Below are 15,195 nucleotides of genomic sequence, written 5' to 3'. Positions count from 1 at the left end.
AGAATTGGGACCTGCCCGCGCCCCGAAAGGACCGAAACCTCGACTGCCCTCTCCTCTGTTGGGGGATGTTCTGTTTGGGCTGGGGTAAGGATGTATCCTTTCCCTTGGATTGTTTGATGATTTCATCCAGGCGCTCGCCAAACAGCCTGTCGCCAGAAATTGGCAAACTGGTTAAGCGCTTTTTGGAAGCAGAATCTGCCTTCCATTCCCGTAGCCACAAGGCCCTGCGGAGTACCACCGAATTGGCGGCCGCAACCGCCGTACGGCTCACAGAGTCCAGGACAGCATTAATAGCGTAAGACGCAATTGCCGAGGTCTGGGTGGTAATGGATGCCACTTGTGGCGCGGCCGTGCATGTGGCTGCTTCAATTTGCGCTTGACCTGCTGAGATAGCTTGCAGCGCCCATACGGCTGCGAATGCTGGGGCAAAAGAAGCTCCGATAGCTTCATAGATGGATTTCAACCAGAGCTCCATCTGCCTGTCAGTGGCATCTTTGAGTGAGGCCCCATCTTCCACTGCAAGTATGGATCTAGCCGCCAGTCTGGAGATTGGAGGATCCACTTTGGGGCATTGAGTCCAACCTTTAACCACGTCCGGGGGGAAAGGATAACGTGTATCCTTAAGGCGCTTAGAAAAACGCTTATCTGGACAAGCATGGTGATTCTGGATTGCCTCTCTGAAATCAGAGTGGTCTAGAAACATACTCTGTGTACGCTTGGGGAACCTGAAACGAAATTTCTCCTGCTGCGAAGCGGATTCCTCCGCCGGAGGGGCTGAGGGAGAAATATCCAGCAACTGATGGATGGACGCAATAAGATCGTTCACTACGGCGTCCCCGTCTGGAGTATTAAGATTGAGAGCGCTCTCAGGATCCGAATCCTGATCAGCTGACTCCGCATCATCAACCAGAGATTCCCCCCGCTGAGACCCTGAACAATATGATGTCGAGGGAAATTCTAAGCGAGCCCGCTTAGTCAATCTGGGGCTGGGGTCTAAGTCCGAACCCTCAGTCTGGGATGTATGAGATACCCCGGGAGGACATTGAAGGTCCAACTGAGGGGGGCCAGGGAACAATGATTCACCAGAGTCCCTTTGCTGAGATACCGGCCTGGACTGCAAGGCTTCTAGTATCTTAGCCATAGTCTCAGAGAGTTTTGCAAACTCAGTCCCCGTCACCTGGACAGTGTCAACAGGTGGCTCCCCCTGGGCCCCTCTTAGCATAGGCTCCGGCTGAAGAAGTGTCACAGGGGCCGAACACTGCACACAATGAGGGTCAGTGGAACCTGCCGGTAGTGGGGTCTTACTTGCGGCGCAGGCAGCATAATAAGCCTGTGTTTTGGCACCCCTGCCTTTTGTGGGCGCCATGCTATAGTTTTCCCTGAGTGACACAATAGGGTATATAGCCAGAAGAACTGTGCTCATACAGTGTAAAGTATATACAATACACAAATAATGTACCAATACACTACAGCACCATGGGGTTAGCACCAACAGGTGCTGCTTACCACCCGCTTTAAAGCGGTTGTGAGGCCACCAGAGACCGTGTCTGGGTCTCCCAGGGTTAATCCCTCTCTGCAGCGTCGGAGGAGCTGACAGGAATGGCTGCGGCGTCCTGACGAGAGGAGGGAGCCGTGGGCGTGGCCGAGAAAGTGCGGGAGCTGGTGCCTGCACTGTGCACAGTGAGGGGGGGTGGAGTATGCAAATCATACTCCAGCCCTCAGTGCTGCTCGCTCTGCAGCGTCCCGCCCTTCCCCTGCCTGTCAGGGCTGAGGGCGGGAGAAAAGGAAACTAGGCCGCAAGCAAGCCGGGGACTCTAGTAATAAACGCGGCCGCCGTAAAAGCGCGGCCGGCGTGAAAGTCCCCGGCGAACTACAAGTCCCAGCCGCGCCGCAGTCTCCCATGGCAGCGGCGGTTAGTGCGGTAGCCCCTACATATAAACACACTCAGCGACGCTGAGTGTGTAATGGCACATATAGACCCGGTCAGCGCCGCGGTCCCCGGTGCACTAGCACACCCAGCAAAGCTGAGGTGATGCCGTGCGCGGTCCCCACAGGGATACAGAGTACCTCCAAGATGCAGGGCCATGTCCCTGAACGGTACCTGGCTCCTATCCATCAGGCTCCACAGGAGTTGTGGATGAAGCGCGGTCTCAGTGCCTGGAGACCGATGGGATCCCACTTCGCCCAGAGCCCTGAGGGGGATGGGGAAGGAAAACAGCATGTGGGCTCCAGCCTCCGTACCCGCAATGGATACCTCAACCTTAACAACACCGCCGAGAAGAGTGGGGTGAGAAGGGAGCATGCTGGGGGCCCTATATGGGCCCACTTTTCTTCCATCCGACATAGTCAGCAGCTGCTGCTGACTAATCTGTGGAGCTGTGCTGTGCATGTCTGCCTCCTTCGCACAAAGCAAAAAACTGAGGAGCCCGTGGGAGCACGGGGGGTGTATAGGCAGAAGGGGAGGGGCTTAACACTTTTAAGTGTAGTACTTTGTGCGGCCTCCGGAGGCATAGCCTATACACCCAATTGTCTGGGTCTCCCAATAGAGAGAAAAAGAAAAGGAATTTACGGTAAGTAAACAAAATTCCCTTCTTCTTTGTCGCTCCATTGGGAGACCCAGACAATTGGGACGTCCAAAAGCAGTCCCTGGGTGGGTAAATAATACCTCATAATAGAGCCGCAACCGGCTCCGTCCTACAGGTGGGCAACCGCCGCCTGAAGGACTCGCCTACCTAGGCTGGCATCTGCCGAAGCATAGGTATGCACCTGATAGTGTTTCGTGAAAGTGTGCAGGCTCGACCAGGTAGCTGCCTGACACACCTGCTGAGCCGTAGCCTGGTGCCGCAAGGCCCAGGACGCTCCCACGGCCCTGGTAGAATGGGCCTTCAGCCCTGATGGAACCGGAAGCCCCGAGGAACGATAAGCTTCGAGAATTGGTTCCTTGATCCACCGAGCCAGGGTTGATTTGGAGGCTTGTGTCCCTTTACGCTGGCCAGCGACAAGGACAAAGAGTGCATCCGAGCGGCGCAGGGGCGCCGTACGAGAAATGTAGAATCTGAGTGCTCTCACCAGATCTAACAAGTGCAAATCCTTTTCACATTGGTGAACTGGATGAGGACAAAAAGAAGGTAAGGAGATATCCTGATTGAGATGAAAGGGGGATACCACCTTAGGGAGAAATTCCGGAACCGGACGCAGAACCACCTTGTCCTGGTGAAACACCAGGAAAGGGGCTTTGCATGACAGTGCTGCTAGCTCAGACACTCTCCGAAGTGAAGTGACTGCTACTAGGAAAACCACTTTCTGCGAAAGGCGTGCGAGAGAAATATCCCTCATTGGCTCGAACGGTGGTTTCTGAAGAACCATCAGCACCCTGTTCAGATCCCAGGGTTCCAACGGACGTTTGTAAGGAGGGACGAAGTGACAAACCCCCTGCAGGAACGTGCGTACCTGTGGAAGTCTGGCCAGGCGCTTCTGAAAAAACACAGAGAGCGCAGAGACTTGTCCCTTAAGGGAGCCGAGTGACAAACCCTTTTCCAATCCGGACTGAAGAAAGGACAGAAAAGTGGGCAAGGCAAATGGCCAGGGAGAAAAACCCTGAGCAGAGCACCACGACAGGAATATTTTCCACGTCCTGTGGTAGATCTTGGCGGACGTTGGTTTCCTAGCCTGTCTCATAGTGGCAATGACCTCTTGAGATAATCCTGAAGACGCTAAGATCCAGGACTCAATGGCCACACAGTCAGGTTGAGGGCCGCAGAATTCAGATGGAAAAACGGCCCTTGAGACAGCAAGTCTGGTCGGTCTGGTAGTGCCCACGGTTGGCCGACCGTGAGATGCCACAGATCCGGGTACCACGACCTCCTCGGCCAGTCTGGAGCGACGAGGATGGCGCGGCGGCAGTCTGCCCTGATCTTGCGTAACACTCTGGGCAACAGTGCCAGCGGAGGAAACACATAAGGGAGTTGAAACTGCGACCAATCCTGAACTAAGGCGTCTGCCGCCAGAGCTCTGTGATCGTGAGAACGTGCCATGGATGCCGTGACCTTGTTGTTGTGCCGGGACGCCATTAGGTCGACGTCCGGCATCCCCCAGCGGCAACAGATCTCCTGAAACACGTCCAGGTGAAGGGACCATTCCCCTGCGTCCATGCCCTGGCGACTGAGAAAATCTGCTTCCCAGTTTTCCACGCCCGGGATGTGAACTGCGGAGATGGTGGAGGCCGTGGCTTCCACCCACATCAAAATCCGCCGGACTTCCTGGAAGGCTTGCCGACTGCGTGTTCCTCCTTGGTGGTTGATGTAAGCCACCGCTGTGGAGTTGTCCGACTGAATTCGGATCTGCTTGCCTTTCAGCCACTGCTGGAACGCTTTTAGGGCCAGATACACTGCCCTGATCTCCAGAACATTGATCTGAAGTGAGGACTCTTGCCGAGTCCACGTACCCTGAGCCCTGTGGTGGAGAAAAACTGCTCCCCACCCTGACAGACTCGCGTCCGTCGTGACCACCGCCCAGGATGGGGGTAGGAAGGATTTACCCTTCGATAATGAAGTGGGAAGAAGCCACCACCGAAGGGAAGCTTTGGTTGCCTGAGAGAGGGAGACGTTCCTGTCGAGGGACGTCGGCTTCCTGTCCCATTTGCGTAGGATGTCCCATTGAAGAGGACGCAGGTGAAACTGCGCGAAAGGGACTGCCTCCATTGCTGCCACCATCTTCCCCAGGAAGTGCATGAGGCGCCTCAAGGGGTGTGACTGACCTTGAAGGAGGGATTGCACCCCCGTCTGTAGTGAACGCTGCTTGTTCAGCGGAAGCTTCACTATCGCTGAGAGGGTATGAAACTCCATGCCAAGGTATGTCAGCGATTGGGCCGGTGTCAGATTTGACTTTGGAAAATTGATGATCCACCCGAAACTCTGGAGAGTCTCCAGAGTAGCGTTGAGGCTGTGCTGGCATGCCTCTTGAGAGGGTGCCTTGACCAGCAGATCGTCTAAGTAAGGGATCACCGAGTGACCCTGAGAGTGGAGGACCGCTACTACTGTAGCCATGACCTTGGTGAAAACCCGTGGGGCTGTCGCCAGGCCGAACGGCAGTGCCACGAACTGAAGGTGTTCGTCTCCTATGGCGAAGCGCAGGAAGCGCTGATGCTCTGGCGCAATCAGTACGTGGAGATAAGCATCTTTGATATCGATCGATGCAAGGAAATCTCCTTGGGACATTGAGGCGATGACGGAGCGGAGGGATTCCATCCGGAACCGCCTGGTCTTTACGTGTTTGTTGAGCAGTTTTAGGTCCAGGACCGGACGGAAAGACCCGTCCTTCTTTGGGACCACAAACAGGTTGGAGTAAAAACCGTGACCCTGTTGCTGAAGAGGAACAGGGACCACCACTCCTTCTGCCTTCAGAGTGCCCAGCGCCTGCAGAAGAGCATCGGCTCGCTCGGGAGGCGGAGATGTTCTGAAGAATCGAGTCGGAGGACGAGAGCTGAACTCTATCCTGTAACCGTGAGACAGAATGTCTCTCACCCAACGGTCTTTTACCTGTGGCAGCCAGGTGTCGCAAAAGCGGGAGAGCCTGCCACCGACCGAGGATGCGGTGTGAGGAGGCCGTAAGTCATGAGGAAGCCGCCTTGGTAGCGGCACCTCCGGCGGTCTTTTTAGGGCGTGACTTAGACCGCCATGAATCGGAGTTCCTCTGATCCTTCTGAGGCCTTTTGGACGAGGAGAATCGGGACTTGCCCGCACCCCGAAAGGACCGAAACCTCGACTGTCCCCTCCTCTGTTGGGGTATGTTTGGTTTGGCCTGGGGTAAGGATGTTTCCTTTCCCTTGGATTGTTTGATGATTTCATCCAATCTCTCACCAAACAAACGGTCGCCAGAAAATGGCAAACCGGTTAAGCACTTTTTGGAAGCAGAATCTGCCTTCCATTCCCTCAGCCACAAGGCCCTGCGTATTGCCACCGAATTGTCGGCTGCAACCGCCGTACGGCTCGCAGAGTCCAGGACAGCATTAATAGCGTAGGACGCAAATGCCGACGTTTGAGAGGTTATGGACGCCACTTGCGGCGCAGACGTACGTGTGAGTGCGTCAATTTGCGCTTGACCCGCTGAGATAGCTTGGAGTGCCCATACGGCTGCGAATGCTGGAGCAAAAGACGCGCCGATAGCTTCATAGATGGATTTCAACCAGAGCTCCATCTGTCTGTCAGTGGCATCCTTGAGAGAAGCCCCATCTTCAACTGCAACTATGGATCTAGCCGCCAGTCTGGAGATTGGAGGATCCACCTTGGGACACTGAGTCCAGCCCTTGACCACGTCAGGGGGGAAGGGATAACGTGTATCCTTAAGGCGCTTAGAAAAACGCTTATCTGGACAAACTCGGTGTTTCTGGACTGCCTCTCTGAAGTCAGACTGGTCCAGAAACATACTCGTTGTACGCTTGGGAAACCTGAAACGGAATTTCTCCTGCTGAGAAGCTGACTCCTCTACTGGAAGAGCTGCGGGAGAAATATCCAACATTTGATTTATGGACGCGATAAGATCATTCACTATGGCGTCCCCATCAGGAGTATCAAGGTTGAGAGCGGCCTCAGGATCAGAATCCTGATCAGCTACCTCCGCTTCATCATACAGAGAGTCCTCCCGCTGAGACCCTGAACAATGTGATGATGTCGAGGGGATTTCCCAGCGAGCTCGCTTAGGCGGTCTGGGGCTGCGGTCCGTGTCAGAGACCTCACCCTGGGATCTATGAGACACCCCGGGAGGACATTGTTGTTCCAACAGAGGGGAACCAGGGGGCAATGATTCCACAGTGCCCCTGGTCTCAGATACCGGTCTGGACTGCAAAGCTTCTAGTATCTTAGCCATAGTCTCAGAAAGTCTTTCAGTAAAAACTGCAAACTCCGTCCCTGTCACCTGGACAGTGTTAGCAGGTGGCTCCCCCTGGGCCACCCTTAGCAGAGGCTCCGGCTGAGCAAGTGCCACAGGGGCCGAGCACTGTACACAATGCGGGTCAGTGGAACCTGCCGGTAGTGAAGCCTTACATGCGGCGCAGGCAGCATAGTAAGCCTGTGTTTTGGCACCCTTGCTTCTTGTGGACGCCATGCTGTTGTCTCCCCTGAGCAACCCAGGAGGGTATATAGCCAAAAATCAACCGTGCACCATACAGTGTAAAGTATAGCCTATAATAATAATAATAATAATAATAATAATTTTATTCATTTATATAGCGCTATTAATTCCACAGCGCTTTACATACATTTGCAATCATATAATCTATTAGTACACTTCTGCACAAGTGGGGCCAGCACCTCAGGTGCTGCTTACCGCCCGCTCAAAGCGGTTGTGTGGTCACCAGAATCCCTGCCTGGGTCTCCCAGAGCTTGTCTCCCCTCTCCAGCGTCAGAAGAGCTGACAGGAATGGCTGCCGGCGTCCTGAGGAGAGGAGGGGGCCGTGGGCGTGCCCTAGAAAGTGCGGGAATCTGGTGCCCCACTGTGCACAGTGAGGGGGGTGGAGTATGCAAAGCATGTTCCAGCCCTCAGTGCTGATGTCCTGTACAGCGTCCCGCCCTTCCCCTGACTGGCAGGCCTGGGGGCGGGAAAAGAATGAGACTAGGCCGCAAAAGCCGGGGACTAAAGTTATAAGCGCAGCCGCCGTATAAGCGCGGTCGGCGCGGTAGTCCCTGGCGTACTAACAGTCCCAGCCGCGCCGCAGAGTAAACATGGCAGCGGCGGTCAGCGCGGTAGTCCCCAGTAAACTAACACACCCAGCCACGCTGCAGTGTGTGATGGCACAAGCGCGGCAGCGCTGCAGTCCCCGGCGCACTAACACACCCAGCAATGCTGGAGTGTTTCTGTGCGCGGTCCCCACGGGGACACAGAGTACCTGAAAGTAGCAGGGCCATGTCCCTGACGATACTCGGCTCCTTATCCAGCAGTCCAGGAGCTGTGGATGGAGCACGGTCTCAGTGCCTGGAGACCGATTAGGATCCCACTTCACCCAGAGCCCTGAAGGGGATGGGGAAGGAAAACAGCATGTGGGCTCCAGCCTCCGTACCCGCAATGGATACCTCAACCTTAACAACACCGCAGACAAGAGTGGGGTGAGAAGGGAGCATGCTGGGGGCCCTGTTAAGGGCCCTCTTTTCTTCCATCCGACATAGTCAGCAGCTGCTGCTGACTAAGCTGTGGAGCTATGCGTGCATGTCTGCCTCCTTCGCACAAAGCATAAAAACTGAGGAGCCCGTGGGAGCACGGGGGGTGTATAGGCAGAAGGGGAGGGGCTTTACACTTTTAGTGTAATACTTTGTGTGGCCTCCAGAGGCATAGCTATACACCCAATTGTCTGGGTCTCCCAATGGAGCGACAAAGAAAAGTTTGGAGAAGAAAGGGAACGGCACATGATCCAAGGCACACCACATCCTCTGTAAAACATGGTGAAGGCAACGTGATGGCATGGGCATGCATTGCTTTCAATGGCACTGGGTCACTTGTGTTTATTGATGACATAACAGCAGACAAGAGTAGCCGGATGAATTCTGAAGTGTACCGGGATATACTTTCAGCCCAGATTCAGCCAAATGCCGCAAAGTTGATCGGACGGCGCTTCATAGTACAGATGGACAATGACCCCAAGCATACAGCCAAAGCTACCCAGGAGTTCATGAGTGCAAAAAAGTGGAACATTCTGCAATGGCCAAGTCAATCACCAGATCTTAACCCAATTGAGCATGCATTTCACTTGCTCAAATCCAGACTTAAGACAGAAAGACCCACAAACAAGCAAGACCTGAAGGCTGCAGCTGTAAAGGCCTGGCAAAGCATTAAGAAAGAGGAAACCCAGCGTTTGGTGATGTCCATGGGTTCCAGACTTAAGGCAGTGATTGCCTCCAAAGGATTCGCAACAAAATATTGAAAATAAAAATATTTTGTTTGGGTTTGGTTTATTTGTCCAATTACTTTTGACCTCCTAAAATGTGGAGTGTTTGTAAAGAAATGTGTACAATTCCTACAATTTCTATCAGATATTTTTGATCAAACCTTCAAATTATACGTTACAATCTGCACTTGAATTCTGTTGTAGAGGTTTCATTTCAAATCCAATGTGGTGGCATGCAGAGCCCAACTCGCGAAAATTGTGTCACTGTCCAAATATTTCTGGACCTAACTGTATATCTTTTCTTTTTGCAGTGATTTTATTTATCTTCTTTCAGTTGATAAACAGTGTAAAGAGTTACAAGAACGAGCTCACTGACTGATTCTAAAGACGGGTTTATATCACTTGTCTTGGGGCATTAAAGGGAACCTGTCAGCAGAAATTTCGTTAAAACCTAAAAGATTCCCCCTCTGCAGCTCCTAGGCTGCATTCTAGAAAAGGTCCGTTATTATTGTGCCCCCTGTGAGACCAAAATAAAGACTTTATAAAGTGGTACCTTTTTGTATTCAGATTCTGTAAATGTGACACGGGGGCGGGCTGCCTGATGGCCGTTAGTCTGCCTCCTGCCGCTTTAGGCCGTCCCCCATCGCTGATTTCCATAGCTGTGGACGCCGCCCAGTGCTCCACAGGTCCCCGCGCATGCCCAGTGCTCATCTCTCGTGGATGAGCACTGTGCCCAGTGTCACCGCTGGTGACGTGCACGCAGGCTTTAGATTATGGGCGGTGCTGTGATGTTTATTACCAAGCAACCGCCCATAATCGCGGGACCGCGCTTTCCCCCTCGGCGTCCTTCGTTCTGCGCAAGCGCGGTGCTGCTGACCCCACGTCAACTCCTTCCCATCTTGCCCTGAGGCAGGAAATAGATAGAAGGAGGTGACGTGGGGTCAGCAGCACCGCGCTTGCGCAGAACGAAGGACGCCGAGGGGGAAAGCGCGGTCCCGCGATTATGGGCGGTTGCTTGGTAATAAACATCACAGCACCGCCCATAATCTAAAGCCTGCGCGCACGTCACCAGCGGTGACACTGGGCACAGTGCTCATCCACGAGAGGAGCACTGGGCATGCGCGGGACCTGTGGAGCACTGGGCATGCGCGGGACCTGTGGAGCACTGGGCGGCGTCCACAGCTAAGGAAATCAGCAATGGGGGGACGGCCTAAAGCGGCAGGAGGCAGACTAACGGCCATCAGGCAGCCCGCCCCCGTGTCACATTTACAGAATCTGCATACAAAAAAGGTACCACTTTATAAAGTCTTTATTTTGGTCTCACATGGGGCACAATAATAACAGGGACCTTTCTAGAAAGCAGCCCAGGAGCTGCAGAGGGGGAATCTTAGGTTTTGGGCTAAATGTCTGCTGACAGGTTCCCTTTAAAATCGACAGCTGATCACCTACTTGTTTGCTGGTCAGTGGTCATTTAACAGCTGGTTTACATAAACAGACTGCATTTAATAAGCGCACACAATGGTCTGTAATAGATGGTCAAGAGCGCATAGGTGGCCATTGTTCTCCGCAGCACGTCCAGTTTATGCAGAACGATGATCTGCCGTAATAGATGTTTTTTGGGGCAAACCAAAGCTCATTCAGCCTACAGATGAGAGTTTTCCTCATTTGTTGGGTAATAGTCAGCCTGGTCACCCTGCATGATTATTGGGAAACACCCCTAGGGGTACACTCCTATCCAATAGCTCGGCTATGTAACTGAACCTTTAGTTGGCTTTCTACAGCCAGCAATAGACAGTGCAATACAGGGATATAAAAGGCAAACAGCAAAATATTTAATAAAACCCAACTCTAGCCCTTATACATACATAAAATGTCCATGTACTTAAAAAAAACAAAACACAACAACAACATACTTCACTGATCAAGTAGGTATTGATGAAAAAGCAATCTTTCCATCTTTAGACAACTTGGGCCCCAGGTGTCTAAGGTTCAGTGCCAAGTCAGTCCGGTGCTCAGAGCTGCCCGAACTGAACCCTCCACAACATCGGTGTGTGGTCACACATCAAGAGTTAGGGCACGGTTTAGTAAAGATGACCAGAGCACTTGTCGGTTTTAGACTGCCTACTGGCCTCTTCAGACCTAATTCACCTAAAAGAAACTTTTTTTTTTTCTTCCCACAATATTAAAGTTCACCAAATCCAAGAAAGATATATTTTTAAACAGTGCACTGCCTCAGGCTTAGTACAGGGAAAGCTGCTGAAATTTTTTTTTTAAAAAAAGCCATCTGAACACAGAAAAAAAATTCCATTAAGGAGACAATTGGTATGTTAGAGGTAGAACACATGGATGAACAAACCAAATACCACCCTTTAGAAAATGCAAAAAGAAGTCAGAATAAAGGAAAAGCAAATATTGAAATACATACCTTTACAAAATAAAAGACTATATCCTACAAACTTTTAGTTCAAATATTTAATGTATAGTGAAAAACAGACTAGATTAGGAAAGAGAAGGCACACGGCTCCATAGCAATCAGAGGAATGGCGGGGAATACTTACTAGTGTTAGCATTGGCTAAAGGGTTAGGTTTTCTCTGAATGGCGCGTGCAGTTCCGGTATCCTCGTTGATTTGCTGCATAGAATTAAAATCAATAGTATAAACACGCCCCAGTGTAGACAAACTTATTTCATCCTCACCAACCTGATGGGCTGCCTGAGAACACAGATATAAAACAGAGAGATAATCCTTGAATAGAAAAACACAACTTCATCACGCACAATGCTAGACTGTGTTTTGTCTTCTCGGGGTGATAAAATGTCTTCATAAAAACAATGACTCAAAAAAGAGATCAGCAACTAAAAAGGGATTGTTCACTATTAGACAGCCCCCCAACCTAATCAATTCAGGGCTTCTTAGCGTACGTAACCACGATCAGGGTTCAGCGTTTTGGAAGTGTGGGAGTCCAAAACGCTGCATTGCACAATACAAGTACAGTGGATGGGATTCCTAGAAATCTCATGCCCAGTTTTTTTTTTTTTTCCCCGCAGCGCAAAATAGTCCTGCGGTGCGGCTTCCTGAGCAGCCAGTCACATCATCCGCTGGGAACAGCAGCGCTGATATTGCTGAGGTGGCCTCGCTGTAGGAAGAGAATATACATTATATTTTCTATAGGGGCCTTGCATTGATGAAGGTGGAGAATTCTCTTTAAGAGCTATGTCTATAGGTCTCCAATATTCATCCCATCCTACCTAATATGTACAGATATGGCAGCAGCATTTTTCATGTGAACAACGTCCTGTCATCTGCGGAGCCCTTGGGCTTAATGGTAGAAATGTATCTTACATAGCTGAAAAGTGATGAAGGTTAACAGACCAATACTATATCTCTGTGAGAGTGGGGGGATTGAAAAAAAAAGAACACAAAATGGCAACAGATTGGTCTTCAAATAAAATATTTTTTATAAGGGCAAAATCAGAGAGAAAAACTGAAGAGCAAGTAGCTCTCGGTTGGGATCAGATATTACTATATGTGATGTCTGAGGCTAAGACATCTCTGGATAGCCACCTAAAGAGGACAAAACATGGTCTACTGTTATTTATGTGCTGAACAAAGACATGCAGAAACATGGCTGAATACAAACACACATGCATTTAGCCCAGAAAGAGCGCTGCTGAGGACCGCGAATGATGTGAGATAATGGGAACCAGTCCAGACTATTTTACTACGGAAACAAGTGGTATAACTGTATAGGCGCTAGTGCAGCAATAGAAAATATCCCTGTATTGTAGTAATCTGATGTGTCCGCACCAAGGAATCAAGCTTTAGGGGTAAGTGCCCACGATCAGTTTTCATAGCGTTTTGGATGCAGCATGCTTCAACTGCGCCCAAAACCATGCGTTGTACAATACAAGCACAGTGGATGGGATTTCTAGAAATCTCGTGCCCATTGTGCTTGTGTGTGCTGCAGCAAACACTGACCCGCAGTGCGACTTTCCAGACTGCAGCATGTCAATTATTTGCTGCAGAGTCGCAAGTGTTCTATGCAGGGAGAACAGAAGAGAGACCACAACTGACTGAGCCCGGATTGTGGGCATGAGCCACTGAGGTTTCCTGCGCAGGAGACTCACTGCTCCGCAGGTCAGGGACGCAGCGGGTCCTGATCATGGGCACGTAGCCTTAAATTCACGTGCAAATTAGCCTGACCGTGCACTAGGGGTGTGGATTCACTCTGGATGACTTGGCACAACACTAGTGGAATTTGCATATGGTATAAAAAAGCTTGATTTCTCAGATTATCACAAGCCAGGCATTTATATTATTGTACTGGGACCTGTACAGAAATACCACTAGTATGTAGTAAAAATCGTCCTGATAGGATCCCTCTAAAGCACAAACAGCCGCTCTACACATTGTATTATAGAACATCAGGAGTTGGTGACTATAACAAATCTAATGGGGACGTCACACGAGACGATCTATCGTGCGATATGTCGTCGGGGTCACGGTTTTCGTGACGCACATCCGGCATAGTTTGCGATGTCGTTGCATGCGACACCTCTAAGCGACTCAGAATGTTCGCAAGTCTGTTACAAATCGTGTATCGTTGACAAGTCGCTCATTTTTAAAAAGTCCTTTATTCTTCTTTGCGCCAGTTGTTCATCGTACCCGGGGCAGCACACATCGCTCCGTGTGACACCCTGGGAACAATGAACACAGCTTACCTGCGACCCGCCGCAATGCGGAAAGAAGGAGGTGGGAGGGATGTTTACGTCCTGCTGATCTCCGCCCCTCCGCTTCTATTGGCCGGCCGCTGTGTGACGTCGCTGTGACGCCCATTGTCCCACCCCCTTCAGGAAGTAGATGTTCGCCGCCCACAGCGACGTCGCTCAACAGGTAAGTGCGTGTGACGGGGGTTTAACGACTTTGTGCGCCATGGGCAACTAATTGCCCATGACGCACAAACGACGGGGGGGCGATCGCACGATAGATCGTCTCGTGTGAAGCCCGCATAAACCTTCAGAAATTCTGTAATAGAACGTAAAAAGCAGCTCCAATGTTTTACTACCAGTCACTATGGTCCATTGTTATCGGCAGCCAAGAGCGTCATATTCCGAGTTACAGAAGTGATCATGCCACAATCCATAGAGAGGAACAGTCACGATAAAAAGAGACAGTCAGTTGAAGGAAGGGTAGTGTACGAGGGGACAATGCTCAGGCAGGACCCTGCTAGCCAAATTATTTCATATAAAACACACAATATAAAACACGGACACATATACAAATGTTTATGAGTAAAACATGCATGGCCTTCAACATTATAGACTCCATGACAAAACAGTTACCTCTATGATTCGACTATCAATACGGCTGTATGGGTGCCACAGCCCACGATCGTCCCTCCACTGCCAAATGGCCCCGTCAGTGTTTTGGGCATTTCCTTTCTTTAACATTGTATCAACAGCAAATATTCCTTCTTTTGGTAAACATGGCATCAGCTCGCTGCAACAAGCACGCAAGTTATTTCTGTATCCATAAAACTGGAGCGACTGCTCATACAGAACAAGCCGTAAGAGCGCATTAATCTGCTGCAACAGCAAATCAAAGGAGAAACAAAAAGGTAACGGACATAACTACTTACCAAATAAGAGAGGTCAGTTCATACAATTCTTGGGGACTTCTGGGGACAAGGTCAATTTGCTCCAGGCAACTACCATTTGAGGCCCCGCACAAAAGGAAGTGAAGAGTTTCTGCTATGTCTACAATGAACAAAATATTCATTTTGTAGTGCTAAGAAAAGTGTGAAATATATGCAGGGTATGGTAAATATCGCACACGCAGACAGTGTGAGACTTTCTAAGGGCAAAGCAATGAATGGATTTAAGAGGGACGGGAAAGATAAAGGGACCTTTAACATTGGGTTGTGACCTGCATTCACTGGTCCCGTCGGAGATTCCATCTGAATCTGTCAAGGTAGAGGATTTTAGGTAAAGATAGCTAATGGTATCTTCATACAGGGAATCCAGAGACGGTGCCGTATTAGCTGTATATCAGTGCCGATATATCAATGTATCAGACAATGAACACACAGACATGTTCTCTCCTTCAGCCAGCGTCATCCACTGAACTTGTGTATTTGAAGAAACCCAATTATACAGTTTGCATCATTAACCTTGAAAATACAACAGAGTTTAAAGGGAGTCATTCACTCCTCAATTTCTCCCAGCATGCTGTAAAACACATCTTTGTTCCTTGTACATTCTGTGTGAACACTACTGATAAGACTTTTACTCATAATTAAAAGACTTCCATGGTTTGCACAT

The 15,195-nt window shown here is 50.5% G+C and overlaps 1 protein-coding gene across 1 annotated transcript in view; it reads right to left on the bottom strand.

Moving 5' to 3' along the window:
• Positions 1-15,195, bottom strand: part of TRIP12 (thyroid hormone receptor interactor 12) — a 221,968-nt gene that overhangs the window by 73,752 nt on the left and 133,021 nt on the right. The window contains 3 exon segments of the mRNA XM_075341548.1: positions 11,434-11,587; positions 14,218-14,374; positions 14,514-14,631. Coding sequence (XP_075197663.1) covers positions 11,434-11,587; positions 14,218-14,374; positions 14,514-14,631 — 429 coding nt within the window.

The sequence above is a fragment of the Anomaloglossus baeobatrachus genome, chromosome 3 (genome assembly GCF_048569485.1).
Source record: "Anomaloglossus baeobatrachus isolate aAnoBae1 chromosome 3, aAnoBae1.hap1, whole genome shotgun sequence".
NCBI classification, from domain to species: Eukaryota; Metazoa; Chordata; class Amphibia; order Anura; family Aromobatidae; genus Anomaloglossus; species Anomaloglossus baeobatrachus.
This window is presented reverse-complemented; position numbering and strand designations above follow the sequence as displayed.